Consider the following 11700-nt stretch of genomic DNA (forward strand, 5'->3'; position numbering starts at 1 on the left):
ATGGACCATCACACGTCTCTGTGCTGTGCAGTCGGAGGAGGAGATGAATGTAGGAAGTCACAGAGATCCTTCAGTAGGTGATGAGGTTATATGGGACCATCACACGTCTCTGTGCTGTGCAGTCGGAGGAGGAGATGAATGTAGGAAGTCACAGAGATCCTTCAGTAGGTGATGAGGTTATATGGGACCATCACACGTCTCTGTGCTGTGCAGTCGGAGGAGGAGATGAATGTAGGAAGTCACAGAGATCCTTCAGTAGGTGATGAGGTTATATGGGACCATCACACGTCTCTGTGCTGTGCAGTCGGAGGAGGAGATGAATGTAGGAAGTCACAGAGATCCTTCAGTAGGTGATGAGGTTATATGGGACCATCACACGTCTCTGTGCTGTGCAGTCGGAGGAGGAGATGAATGTAGGAAGTCACAGAGATCCTTCAGTAGGTGATGAGGTTATATGGGACCATCACACGTCTCTGTGCTGTGCAGTCGGAGGAGGAGATGAATGGGAAGTCACAGAGATCCTTCAGTAGGTGATGAGGTTATATGGGACCATCACACGTCTCTGTGCTGTGCAGTCGGAGGAGGAGATGAATGTAGGAAGTCACAGAGATCCTTCAGTAGGTGATGAGGTTATATGGGACCATCACACGTCTCTGTGCTGTGCAGTCGGAGGAGGAGATGAATGTAGGAAGTCACAGAGATCCTTCAGTAGGTGATGAGGTTATATGGGACCATCACACGTCTCTGTGCTGTGCAGTCGGAGGAGGAGATGAATGTAGGAAGTCACAGAGATCCTTCAGTAGGTGATGAGGTTATATGGGACCATCACACGTCTCTGTGCTGTGCAGTCGGAGGAGGAGATGAATGTAGGAAGTCACAGAGATCCTTCAGTAGGTGATGAGGTTATATGGGACCATCACACGTCTCTGTGCTGTGCAGTCGGAGGAGGAGATGAATGTAGGAAGTCACAGAGATCCTTCAGTAGGTGATGAGGTTATATGGGACCATCACACGTCTCTGTGCTGTGCAGTCGGAGGAGGAGATGAATGTAGGAAGTCACAGAGATCCTTCAGTAGGTGATGAGGTTATATGGGACCATCACACAGAGATCTCTGTGCTGTGCAGTCGGAGGAGGAAGATGAATGATGAGGTTAAGTCACAGAGATCCTTCAGTAGGTGATGAGGTTATATGGGACCATCACACGTCTCTGTGCTGTGCAGTCGGAGGAGGAGATGAATGTAGGAAGTCACAGAGATCCTTCAGTAGGTGATGAGGTTATATGGGACCATCACACGTCTCTGTGCTGTGCAGTCGGAGGAGGAGATGAATGTAGGAAGTCACAGAGATCCTTCAGTAGGTGATGAGGTTATATGGGACCATCACACGTCTCTGTGCTGTGCAGTCGGAGGAGGAGATGAATGTAGGAAGTCACAGAGATCCTTCAGTAGGTGATGAGGTTATATGGGACCATCACACGTCTCTGTGCTGTGCAGTCGGAGGAGGAGATGAATGTAGGAAGTCACAGAGATCCTTCAGTGGGTGATGAGGTTATATGGGACCATCACACGTCTCTGTGCTGTGCAGTCGGAGGAGGAGATGAATGTAGGAAGTCACAGAGATATTTTTTTTAATTAAATTGCAATATAATACATTCCATATTCTTCAGATTAGAAAGTCATGTTTTGATCAGGTTTAACCAGTATCCAGCTGTGAGATAGACTCTCATAAACAGCTCTTTAAAAAGCACCATTAAAAAGGAGAGAGAGAGAGAGAGAGAGAGAGAGAGAGAGAGAGAGAGAGAGAGAGAGAGAGAGAGAGAGAGAGAGAGAGAGAGAGAGAGAGAGAGAGAGAGAGAGAGAGAGAGAGAGAGAGAGAGAGAGAGAGAGAGAGAGAGAGAGAGAGAGAGAGAGAGAGAGAGAGAGAGAGAGAGAGACAGACAGACAGACAGACAGACAGACAGACAGACAGACAGACAGACAGACAGACAGACAGACAGACAGACAGACAGACAGACAGACAGACAGACAGACAGACAGACAGACAGACAGACAGACAGACAGACAGACAGACAGACAGACAGACAGACAGACAGACAGACAGACAGACAGACAGACAGACAGACAGACAGACAGACAGACAGACAGACAGACAGACAGACAGACAGACAGACAGACAGACAGACAGACAGACAGACAGACAGACAGACAGACAGACAGACAGACAGACAGACAGACAGACAGACAGACAGACAGACAGACAGACAGACAGACAGACAGACAGACAGACAGACAGACAGACAGACAGACAGACAGACAGACAGACAGACAGACAGACAGACAGACTCAGACAGACAGACAGAGACTCAGACAGACAGACAGAGACTCAGACAGACAGACAGAGACTCAGACAGACAGACAGAGACTCAGACAGACAGAGACTCAGACAGACAGAGACTCAGACAGACAGAGACTCAGACAGACAGAGAGAGAGAGAGTCAAAGTCTGCAGCTAACAGCACGAACTGCTTCTTCAGATGAGGAGGACAGAAGATGAAACAGTGATCATTCTCTTTGTTGGTCCGATGTCATTGAGAGGTTTTTATAGAGGCGTGGAGAGGAGGAGAGCAGTGTGCTGTATTAACAGACAGGAGGGGGGGAGGGGAGATGGGGGAGGAGGAGGAGATGGGGATGGGAGGAGGAATAGATGGGGGGAGGAAGAGGTGGGAGGAGGAGGTGGGAGGAGAGGGGGCAGATGGGAGGAGGAGGAGGAAGATATGGGAGGAGGAGGAAGATATGGAAGGAGGAGGAAGAGATGGAAGGAGGAGGAAGAGATGGAAGGAGGAAGAGATGGAAGGAGGAGGAAGAGATGGAAGGAGGAGGAAGAGATGGAAGGAGGAGGAAGAGATGGAAGGAGGAGGAAGAGATGGAAGGAGGAGGAAGAGATGGAAGGAGGAAGAGATGGAAGGAGGAGGAAGAGATGGAAGGAGGAGGAAGAGATGGAAGGAGGAGGAAGAGATGGAAGGAGGAAGAGATGGGAGGAGGAGGAAGAGATGGAAGGAGGAGGAAGAGATGGAAGGAGGAGGAAGAGATGGGAGGAGGAGGAAGAGATGGGAGGAGGAGATTTTAAATAACATTCTCCTTGTTAAAGTTTGCTTCTGTCTTTATTTGACATTTTCAGCCTCTTATACAATGAGGTTTTGTCTACCTCCCTCCCTCCCTCTCTACCCCTCTCTACCCCCCCCTTCCCCCCTCTCTACCTCTCCCTCCCCTCTCTACCCCCCTTCCCTCTCTACCCCCTCCCTCCCCTCTCTACCCCCCTTCCCCTCTCCACCCTCTCCCTCCCCTCTCTACCCCCCTTCCCCTCTCTACCCCCTCCCTCCCTCTCTACCCCCTCCTCCTTCCTCTCTCTACCCTCCCTCCCTCTCTACCCCCTCCCTCCCCTCTACCCCCTCCCTCCCCTCCCTACCCCCTCCCTCTACCCCCTCCCTCCTCCCCTCTCTACCCCCCTCCCTCCCTCCCCTCTCTCACCCCCTCCCTCCCCTCTCTACCCCCCTCCCTCTACCCCCTCCCTCTACCCCCTCCCTCCCCCTCCCTCCCCTCTCTACCCCCTCCCTCCCCTCTCTATCCCCCTACCCCTCTCTACCCCTCTCTACCCCCTTCCCCTCTCTACCCCACTCCCTCCCCTCTCTACCCCCTCCTCCCCCCCCCCCTCCCCTCTCTACCCCTCCCTCCCCTCTCTACCTCCCTCCCTCCTACCCCTCCCTCCCCCTCTCTACCCCCTCCCTCCCCTCTCTACCCCCTCCCTCCCCCTCCCTCCCTCTCTACCCTCCCCCCCTCCTCTACCCCTCCCTCCCCTCTCTACCCCCTCCCTCCCCCTCCCTCCCCTCTCTACCCCCTCCCTCCCCTCTCTACCCCCCCTCCCTCCCCTCCTCCCTCCCCTCTCTACCCCCTCCCTCCCCTCTCTACCCCCTCCCTCCCCTCTACCCCCTCCTCCCCCCTCCCTCCCCTCTCTACCCCCTCCCTCCCCTCTCTACCCCCTCCCTCCCCTCCTCCCCCTCCCTCCTCCCTCCCCTCTCCCCCTCCCTCCCCTCTCTCCCTCCCCTCTCTACCCCCTCCCCCTCCCCCTCCCTCCCTCCCCTCTCTACCCCCTCCCTCCCCTCTCTACCCCTCCCTCCCCTCTCTACTCCCCTCCCTCCCCTCTCTACCCCCTCCCTCCCCTCTCTACCCCACTCCCTCCCCTCTCTACCCCCTCCCTCCCCTCTCTACCCCTCCCTCCTCTCTACCCCACTCCCTCCCCTCTCTACCCCTCCCTCCCCTCTCTACCCCCTCCCTCCCCTCTCTACCCCCTCCCTCCCCTCTCTACCCCTCCCTCCCTCTCTACCCCCTCCCTCCCCTCTCTACCCCCCCTCCCTCCCCCTCTACTCCCCTCCCTCCCCCCCTCTACCCCCTCCCTCCCCTCTCTACCCCCTCCCCCCTCCCCTCTCTCCCCACTCCCCTCCCCCTCTCTACCCCCTCCCTCCCTCTCTACCCCCTCCCTCCCCTCTCTACTCCCTCCCTCCCCTCTCTACCCCCCTCCCTCCCCTCTCTACCCCACTCCCTCCCCTCTCTACCCCCTCCCTCCCCTCTCTACCCTCCTCCCTCCCCTCTCTACCCCCTCCCTCCCCTCTCTACTCCCCTCCCTCCCTCTCTACCCCCTCCCTCCCCTCTCTACCCCCTCCCTCCCCTCTCTACTCCCCTCCCTCCCTCTCTACCCCTCCCTCCCCTCTCTCCCCCTCCCTCCCTCTCTACCCCACTCCCTCCCCTCCCTCCCCTCTCTACCCCTCCCTCCCCTCTCTACTCCCTCCCTCCCCTCTCTACCCCCTCCCTCCCTCTCTACTCCCCTCCCTCCCCTCTCTACCCCTCCCTCCCCTCTCTACCCCCTCCCTCCCTCTCTACCCCACTCCCTCCCCTCTCTACCCCCTCCCTCCCCTCTCTACCCCCTCCCTCCCCTCTCTACTCCCCTCCCTCCCCTCTCTACCCCCTCCCTCCCCTCTCTACCCCACTCCCTCCCCTCTCTGTCCCTCCCCTCTCTACCCCCTCCCTCCCCTCTCTACCCCTCCCTCCCTCTCTACCCCCCTCCCCTCTCTCCCCACTCCCTCCCTCCCTCCCCTCTCTACCCCTCCCTCCCCTCTCTACTCCCCTCTCTACCCCTCCCTCCCCTCTCTACCCCCTCCCTCCCCTCTCTACTCCCCTCTCTACCCCTCCCTCCCCTCTCTACCCCCCTTCCCCTCTCTACCCCCCTCCCCCTCCCTCCCTCCCCCCTCCCTCCCTCTCTACCCCTCCCTCCCTCTCTACTCCCCTCCCTCCCCTCTCTACTCCCCTCTCTACCCCCTCCCTCCCCTCTCTACTCCCTCCCTCCCCCTCCCTCCCCTCTCTACCCCCTCCCTCCCCTCTCTACTCCCCTCTCTACCCCTCCCTCCCCTCTCTACCCCCCTTCCCCTCTCTACCCCCCTCCCCCCCTCCCTCCCCTCTCTACCCCCTCCCTCCCCTCTCTACCCCTCCCTCCCCCTCTCTACCCCCCTTCCCCTCTCTACCCCCTCCCCCCTCCCTCCCTCTCTACCCCCTCCCTCCCCTCTCTACCCTCCCTCCCTCTCTACTCCCCTCCCTCCCCCCTCCCTCCCCTCTCTACCCCTCCCTCCCCTCTCTACTCCCTCCCTCCCCCTCCCTCCCCTCTCTACCCCCTCCCTCCCCTCTCTACTCCCCTCTCTACCCCCCCCTCCCCTCTCTACTCCCCTCTACCCCCCCTCCCCTCTCTACTCCCTCCCTCCCCCTCCCTCCCCTCTACCCCCTCCCTCCCCTCTCTACTCCCCTCTCTACCCCCTCCCTCCCCTCTCTACTCCCCTCTCTACCCCCTCCCTCCCCTCTCTACTCCCCTCCTATCTGGAGAGGTGAGTGTCTGTATTGAAGGTGTGTCAAGGTGTTGGATAGCTTCTCGTCCTCAGATGAAGTGGCTGGTGTTGCTTATTGATTTTGGTCTGAGCTCCGTAAATTGTGTTGTACCTCAACAAGACGTGGCCGCGCCTTGTTAAGTTCTTATCTAGAATAAAGGTCTCTTCAACCTTTACACTCCTGGACAATGCTGTGATTGGATGCATGGACTGTCTTTGTCTCTCTCTCTCATTCTCTCTCTCTGTCTTTCTGTCTATCTCTCTCTGTCTTTCTGTCTATCTCTCGCTTTCTCTCTCTCTTTCTCTCTCTCTGTCTTTGTCTCTTTCTCTCTCTCTTTCTCTCTCTCTGTCTTTCTGTCTCTCTCTGTCTTTCTGTCTATCTCTCTCTCTGTCTTTCTGTCTCTCTCTCTTTCTCTCTTTTTTCTCTCTCTTTGAGTGAAGAGACTGTGAAATACACCTGTGTCCCTCCTATCCCTCCCTCTCCCCTCCTCTCTCCTGTCCCTCAGGCCGGTATCTAATCAGCCTGTTAAACCCCATCAGCCCTGTGACTGGGAGCAGGAGCAGCTTGGAGTGGAGGAAGCTAACAGCTTGTTCATTTACAAGATCACCTGGGTACATGGAGAGAATCATTACCTGTAGACTTTAACATCTCTCAACCTCTTCTACCTCCCCCTCTCTCCTCTCTCCCCCTGCCCTCCTCTCTGTCTCTCACTCTCTCTCTCGCTCCTCTCTCTCTCTCTTCTCTCTCTCCTCTCTTCTCTCTTCTCTCTCTCCTCTCTGTCTCTCACTCTCTCTCTCGCTCCTCTCTCTCTCTCTCTCTCTCTCTCTCTCCTCTCTTCTCTCTTCTCTCTTCTCTCTCTCCTCTCTCTCTCTCCTCTCTGTCTCTCACTCTCTCTCTCGCTCCTCTCTCTCTCTCTCCTCTCTTCTCTCTTCTCTCCTCTCTCCTCTCTCCCCTCTTTCTCTCTATCTCCTCTCTCTGTCTCTCTCTCCTCTCTCTCTCTCTCTCTCTCTCTCTCTCTCTCTCTCTCTCTCTCTCCCTCTCTCTCTCTCTATCTCCCTCTCTCTGTCTCTCTCTCTCTGTCTCTCTCTCTCCCTCTCTCTCTCTCTCTCTCTCTCTCTCTCTCTCCCTCTCTCTCTCTCTCTCTATATCTGTCTCTCTCCTCTCTCTCCCCCTGCCCTCCTCTCTCTTTGTCTCTCGCTCTCTCTCCTCTCTCTCTCTCTCTCTTTCTCTCTCCCCACCCTCCTCTCAGGCCCCAGTATTTTAAGATCATAGAAGAGTGTTTATCTCAGATCGTTCTCCATCGCAGTGGGACCGACCCAGACTTCAGCTACCGAAAACGCCTGGACGTGGACTTCAGTGTCCTCCTGGGCAAGTATACACACACACCACAACACACATACACACACACACACACCACACCACACCACACCCCACACACACACCACACCACAACACAACACTGTAAAAACTACAATACATACATCTCTGTGTGTCCTTTGGTCTCTCTGACTGTGTGTGTGTGTGTTTCAGACGTGTGTGTGGACAAGGCTCAGCTAGAAGAGTGTGAGCTGAGAGCTACTGACTTGGCTCTGAAGGTAACATACACACACTGCACCGTCAAAGTTCATGTTGCTGAGAGATGATTCTAGATGCACATTAACACACACTGCACCGTTAGTTCCCACCTCCACCAGGGTCAAAGTTCATGTTGCTGAGAGAGGATTCTAGATGCACATTAACACACACTGCACCGTTAGTTCCCACCTCCTCCAGGGTCAAAGTTCATGTTGCTGAGAGAGGATTCTAGATGCACATTAACACACACTGCACCGTTAGTTCCCACCTCCTCCAGGGTCAAAGTTCATGTTGCTGAGAGAGGATTCTAGATGCACATTAACACACACACACACACTATATCTGTCCCAGCATTGGGCCAGTAACTGGGCTGTAACCCAGGATAAAATATCAAAACAAACTGAACCAATTATATGAATTTGGGGACAGGTCGAAAATAATTGAACATTTATGGCAATTTAGCGAGTTAGCTTGCTGTTGCTAGCTAATTTGTCCTGGGATATAAACATCGAGTTTGTTGTTTTACCTGAAATGCACGAGGTCCACAGACAATTAATCCACACATAAACCAGTCGACCGAATCGTCTTTCCTTCCAGGCCTTTTCTTCTCTTGACTCTATATTGCGATTAGCAACTTTCATAAATGAGGTGCATTACCGCCACCGACCTCGTTCGTCTTTCAGTCTCCCACGCCGGTTTAACCAATGAGGAGATGGGAGAGGCGGGACTTGCAGCGTGATCTGTGTCACCAATAGAACTGACTTTTAGCCCTTGGCAACGCAGACGCTCGGCTGCAATAATTGAATAATATAGATTTCTAAATTTATTTTGCAGCGCTGTTCACACGCGATGCTGGCGGCGTGGTGGTCAGCCTGTTAGTCTACACCTGTTGTAGGAAGAGCTTGTGACAAATGTGATGTGACTGGAGTATTGAGGAGAGTCTAGTCTGGTCTGATTTAATGAACCTCTGTCTGAACAGCAGGGGATACAGACTGCCTGGTGGGAATGTGATCCGTGTGTGTGTGTCTGTGTGTGTGTCTGTGTGTGTGTCTGTGTGTGTGTCTGTGTGTGTGTCTGTGTGTGTGTCTGTGTGTGTGTCTGTGTGTGTGTCTGTGTGTGTGTGTGTGAGGTGCAACACATCAACACAACAGAGATAGGTAGAGAGACCGGGTGAATCTCAAGTCATTCCTTGCGTCCTTTTTCCTTGCGTCCTTTTTCCTTGCCTCCTAAACATATACATTGGGAAGCGAGGAGAACATTCAACGACTTAAAGAACAGCGAGACTAGAGCTAGAACCCACGTTCAACTAAACACACCGTCTTTTCCCCAACGAAGGGACTGAGTTTTGTGTGCTTTGCCTCTCTCTCCCCCTCTCTGTCTCCCACTTCTCTATCACTCTCTCTCTCTGTTCTCTACTTCTCCTTCGATCTCTTTCTCTCTCTCTCCCTCCTCTCTCTCTCTGTCTCGCTCTCTCCCTCCTCTCTGTCTCGCTCTCTCTCTCGCTCTCTCGCTCTCTGTCTCTCGCTCTCTGTCTCTCGCTCTCTGTCTCTCGCTCTCTCTCGCTCCTCTGTCTTTCTCTCTCGCTCCTCTCTGTCTTTCTCTCTCGCTCCTCTCTGTCTCTCTCTCTCTCTCTCGCTCCTCTCTGTCTCTCTCTCTCGCTCCTCTCTGTCTTTCTCTCTCGCTCCTCTCTGTCTCTCTCTCTCTCTCTCTCTCTCTCTGTCTCTCTCTCTCTCTCTCTCTCCTCTCTCTCTCTCTCTCGCTCTCTCTGTCTCTCTCTCTCTCTCGCTCCTCTCTGTCTTTCTCTCTCACTCCTCTCTGTCTCTCTCTGTCTCTCTGTATGTCTCTCTCTCTCTCTGTCTCCCTCCTCTCTCTCTCTCTCTCTATATGTGTCTCTCTCTGTCTCTCTCTCTCGCTCCTCTCTGTCTCTCTCTCTCGCTCCTCTCTGTCTCTCTCTCTCACTCCTTTCTGTCTTTCTCTCTCGCTCCTCTCTGTGTCTCTGTCTCCCTCCTCTCTCTCTCTCTCTCTCTCTCTCTATATATACGTCTCTCTCTATATATATATATATATGTATCTCTGTCTCTCTCTGTCTCTCTCTGTCTCTCTCTGTCTCTCTCTCTGTCCCTCTCTGTCTCTCTTTGTCTCTTGTCTCTCTCTCTCTCTCTCTCTCTCTCTCTCTCTCTCTCTCTCTCTCTCTCTCTCTCTCTCTGTCTCTGTCTCCAGTTTGACGAGGAGTACCTGGGTCGACAGGAGGCTCAGGCTCAGCTGCTTAAGAGTGAAGAGAAGATCAATGAATTGCAGGCAGAGCTACTTGCCTTCAAGTCCCAGGTAACTCCACACCACACCCACAGACACACAGACAGACAGACACACACCGGGGTTTCTGTGAGGAAAATGTGGCCCCTAATTAAACAGTGTGCCTTCCTTCTTTACCGAATACCAATCCTCATTTCACAAAATTTCAGAAATAATCGCGTTAACTTTTCCTCAGTTAACAAAACTCGAGTAGCGAACGGCAAAATCACTGCAAAATCACTCTGTCGATCAATGATGAAAATATCCATTTGAAATTGAGAGGGAAGATCCATAGATGCAACAGCTAGCGTGGGATGCTAATATGACTAGGATTATCATCAACTAGCGTGGGATGCTAATATGACTAGGATTATCATCAACTAGCATGGGATGCTAATATGACTAGGATTATCATCAACTAGCGTGGGATGCTAATATGACTAGGATTATCATCAACTAGCGTGGGATGCTAATATGACTAGGATTATCATCAACTAGCATGGGATGCTAATATGACTAGGATTATCATCAACTAGCGTGGGATGCTAATATGACTAGGATTATCATCAACTAGCACGGGATGCTAATATGACTAGGATTATCATCAACTAGCATGGGATGCTAATATGACTAGGACTACTAGTATTATCATCAACTAGCATGGGATGCTAATATGACTAGGACTACTAGGATTATCATCAACTAGCATGGGATGCTAATATGACTAGGACTACTAGGATTGTCATCAACTAGCATGGGATGCTAATATGACTAGGACTACTAGGATTATCATCAACTAGCATGGGATGCTAATATGACTAGGATTGTCATCAACTAGCGTGGGATGCTAATATGACTAGGATTGTCATCAACTAGCGTGGGATGCTAATATGACTAGGACTACTAGGATTATCATCAACTAGCATGGGATGCTAATATGACTAGGATTGTCATCAACTAGCGTGGGATGCTAATATGACTAGGATTATCATCAACTAGCATGGGATGCTAATATGACTAGGATTATCATCAACTAGCGTGGGATGCTAATATGACTAGGATTACTAGGATTATCATCAACTAGCATGGGATGCTAATATGACTAGGATTATCATCAACTAGCACGGGATGCTAATATGACTAGGATTATCATCAACTAGCATGGGATGCTAATATGACTAGGACTACTAGGATTATCATCAACTAGCGTGGGATGCTAATATGACTAGGATTATCATCAACTAGCACGGGATGCTAATATGACTAGGACTACTAGGGTTATCATCAACTAGCACGGGATGCTAATATGACTAGGATTATCATCAACTAGCACGGGATGCTAATATGACTAGGACTACTAGGGTTATCATCAACTAGCACGGGATGCTAATATGACTAGGATTATCATCAACTAGCATGGGATGCTAATATGACTAGGATTATCATCAACTAGCACGGGATGCTAATATGACTAGGATTATCATCAACTAGCGTGGGATGCTAATATGACTAGGATTATCATCAACTAGCGTGGGATGCTAATATGACTAGGATTGTCATCAACTAGCACGGGATGCTAATATGACTAGGATTACTAGGATTATCATCAACTAGCATGGGATGCTAATATGACTAGGATTATTATCAACTAGCACGGGTTGCTAATATGACTAGGATTGTCATCAACTAGCATACAATGATTGCTCCACGATATGGTGGGGTTTTGGCTATAGGCTACTGGTTACATTGTCTGGTTTGGCTATAGGCGACTTTGAAGCAAGGTAAACCCATAAATCTACATGTACATACTACCTCAATCAGCCTGACCAACCGGTGTCTGTATATAGCCTCTCTACCGTATATAGCCTCTACACCTGAATACACCTGTTGTATTCAGCATTTCACT

The 11700-nt window shown here is 52.1% G+C and overlaps 1 protein-coding gene across 1 annotated transcript in view; it reads left to right on the forward strand.

The window, feature by feature from the left end:
- Positions 1-10008, forward strand: part of LOC135571030 (protein diaphanous homolog 3-like) — a 51940-nt gene extending 41932 nt beyond the window's left edge. Inside the window, exons 11-14 of the mRNA XM_065016844.1 lie at positions 7177-7295; positions 7458-7522; positions 9723-9884; positions 9991-10008. Coding sequence (XP_064872916.1) covers positions 7177-7295; positions 7458-7522; positions 9723-9884; positions 9991-10008 — 364 coding nt within the window. The remainder of the gene's footprint in view (positions 1-7176; positions 7296-7457; positions 7523-9722; positions 9885-9990) is intronic.
- Positions 10009-11700: the final 1692 nt, after the last annotated feature.

The sequence above is a fragment of the Oncorhynchus nerka genome, unplaced genomic scaffold (genome assembly GCF_034236695.1).
Source record: "Oncorhynchus nerka isolate Pitt River unplaced genomic scaffold, Oner_Uvic_2.0 unplaced_scaffold_844, whole genome shotgun sequence".
Lineage (NCBI taxonomy): Eukaryota > Metazoa > Chordata > Actinopteri > Salmoniformes > Salmonidae > Oncorhynchus > Oncorhynchus nerka.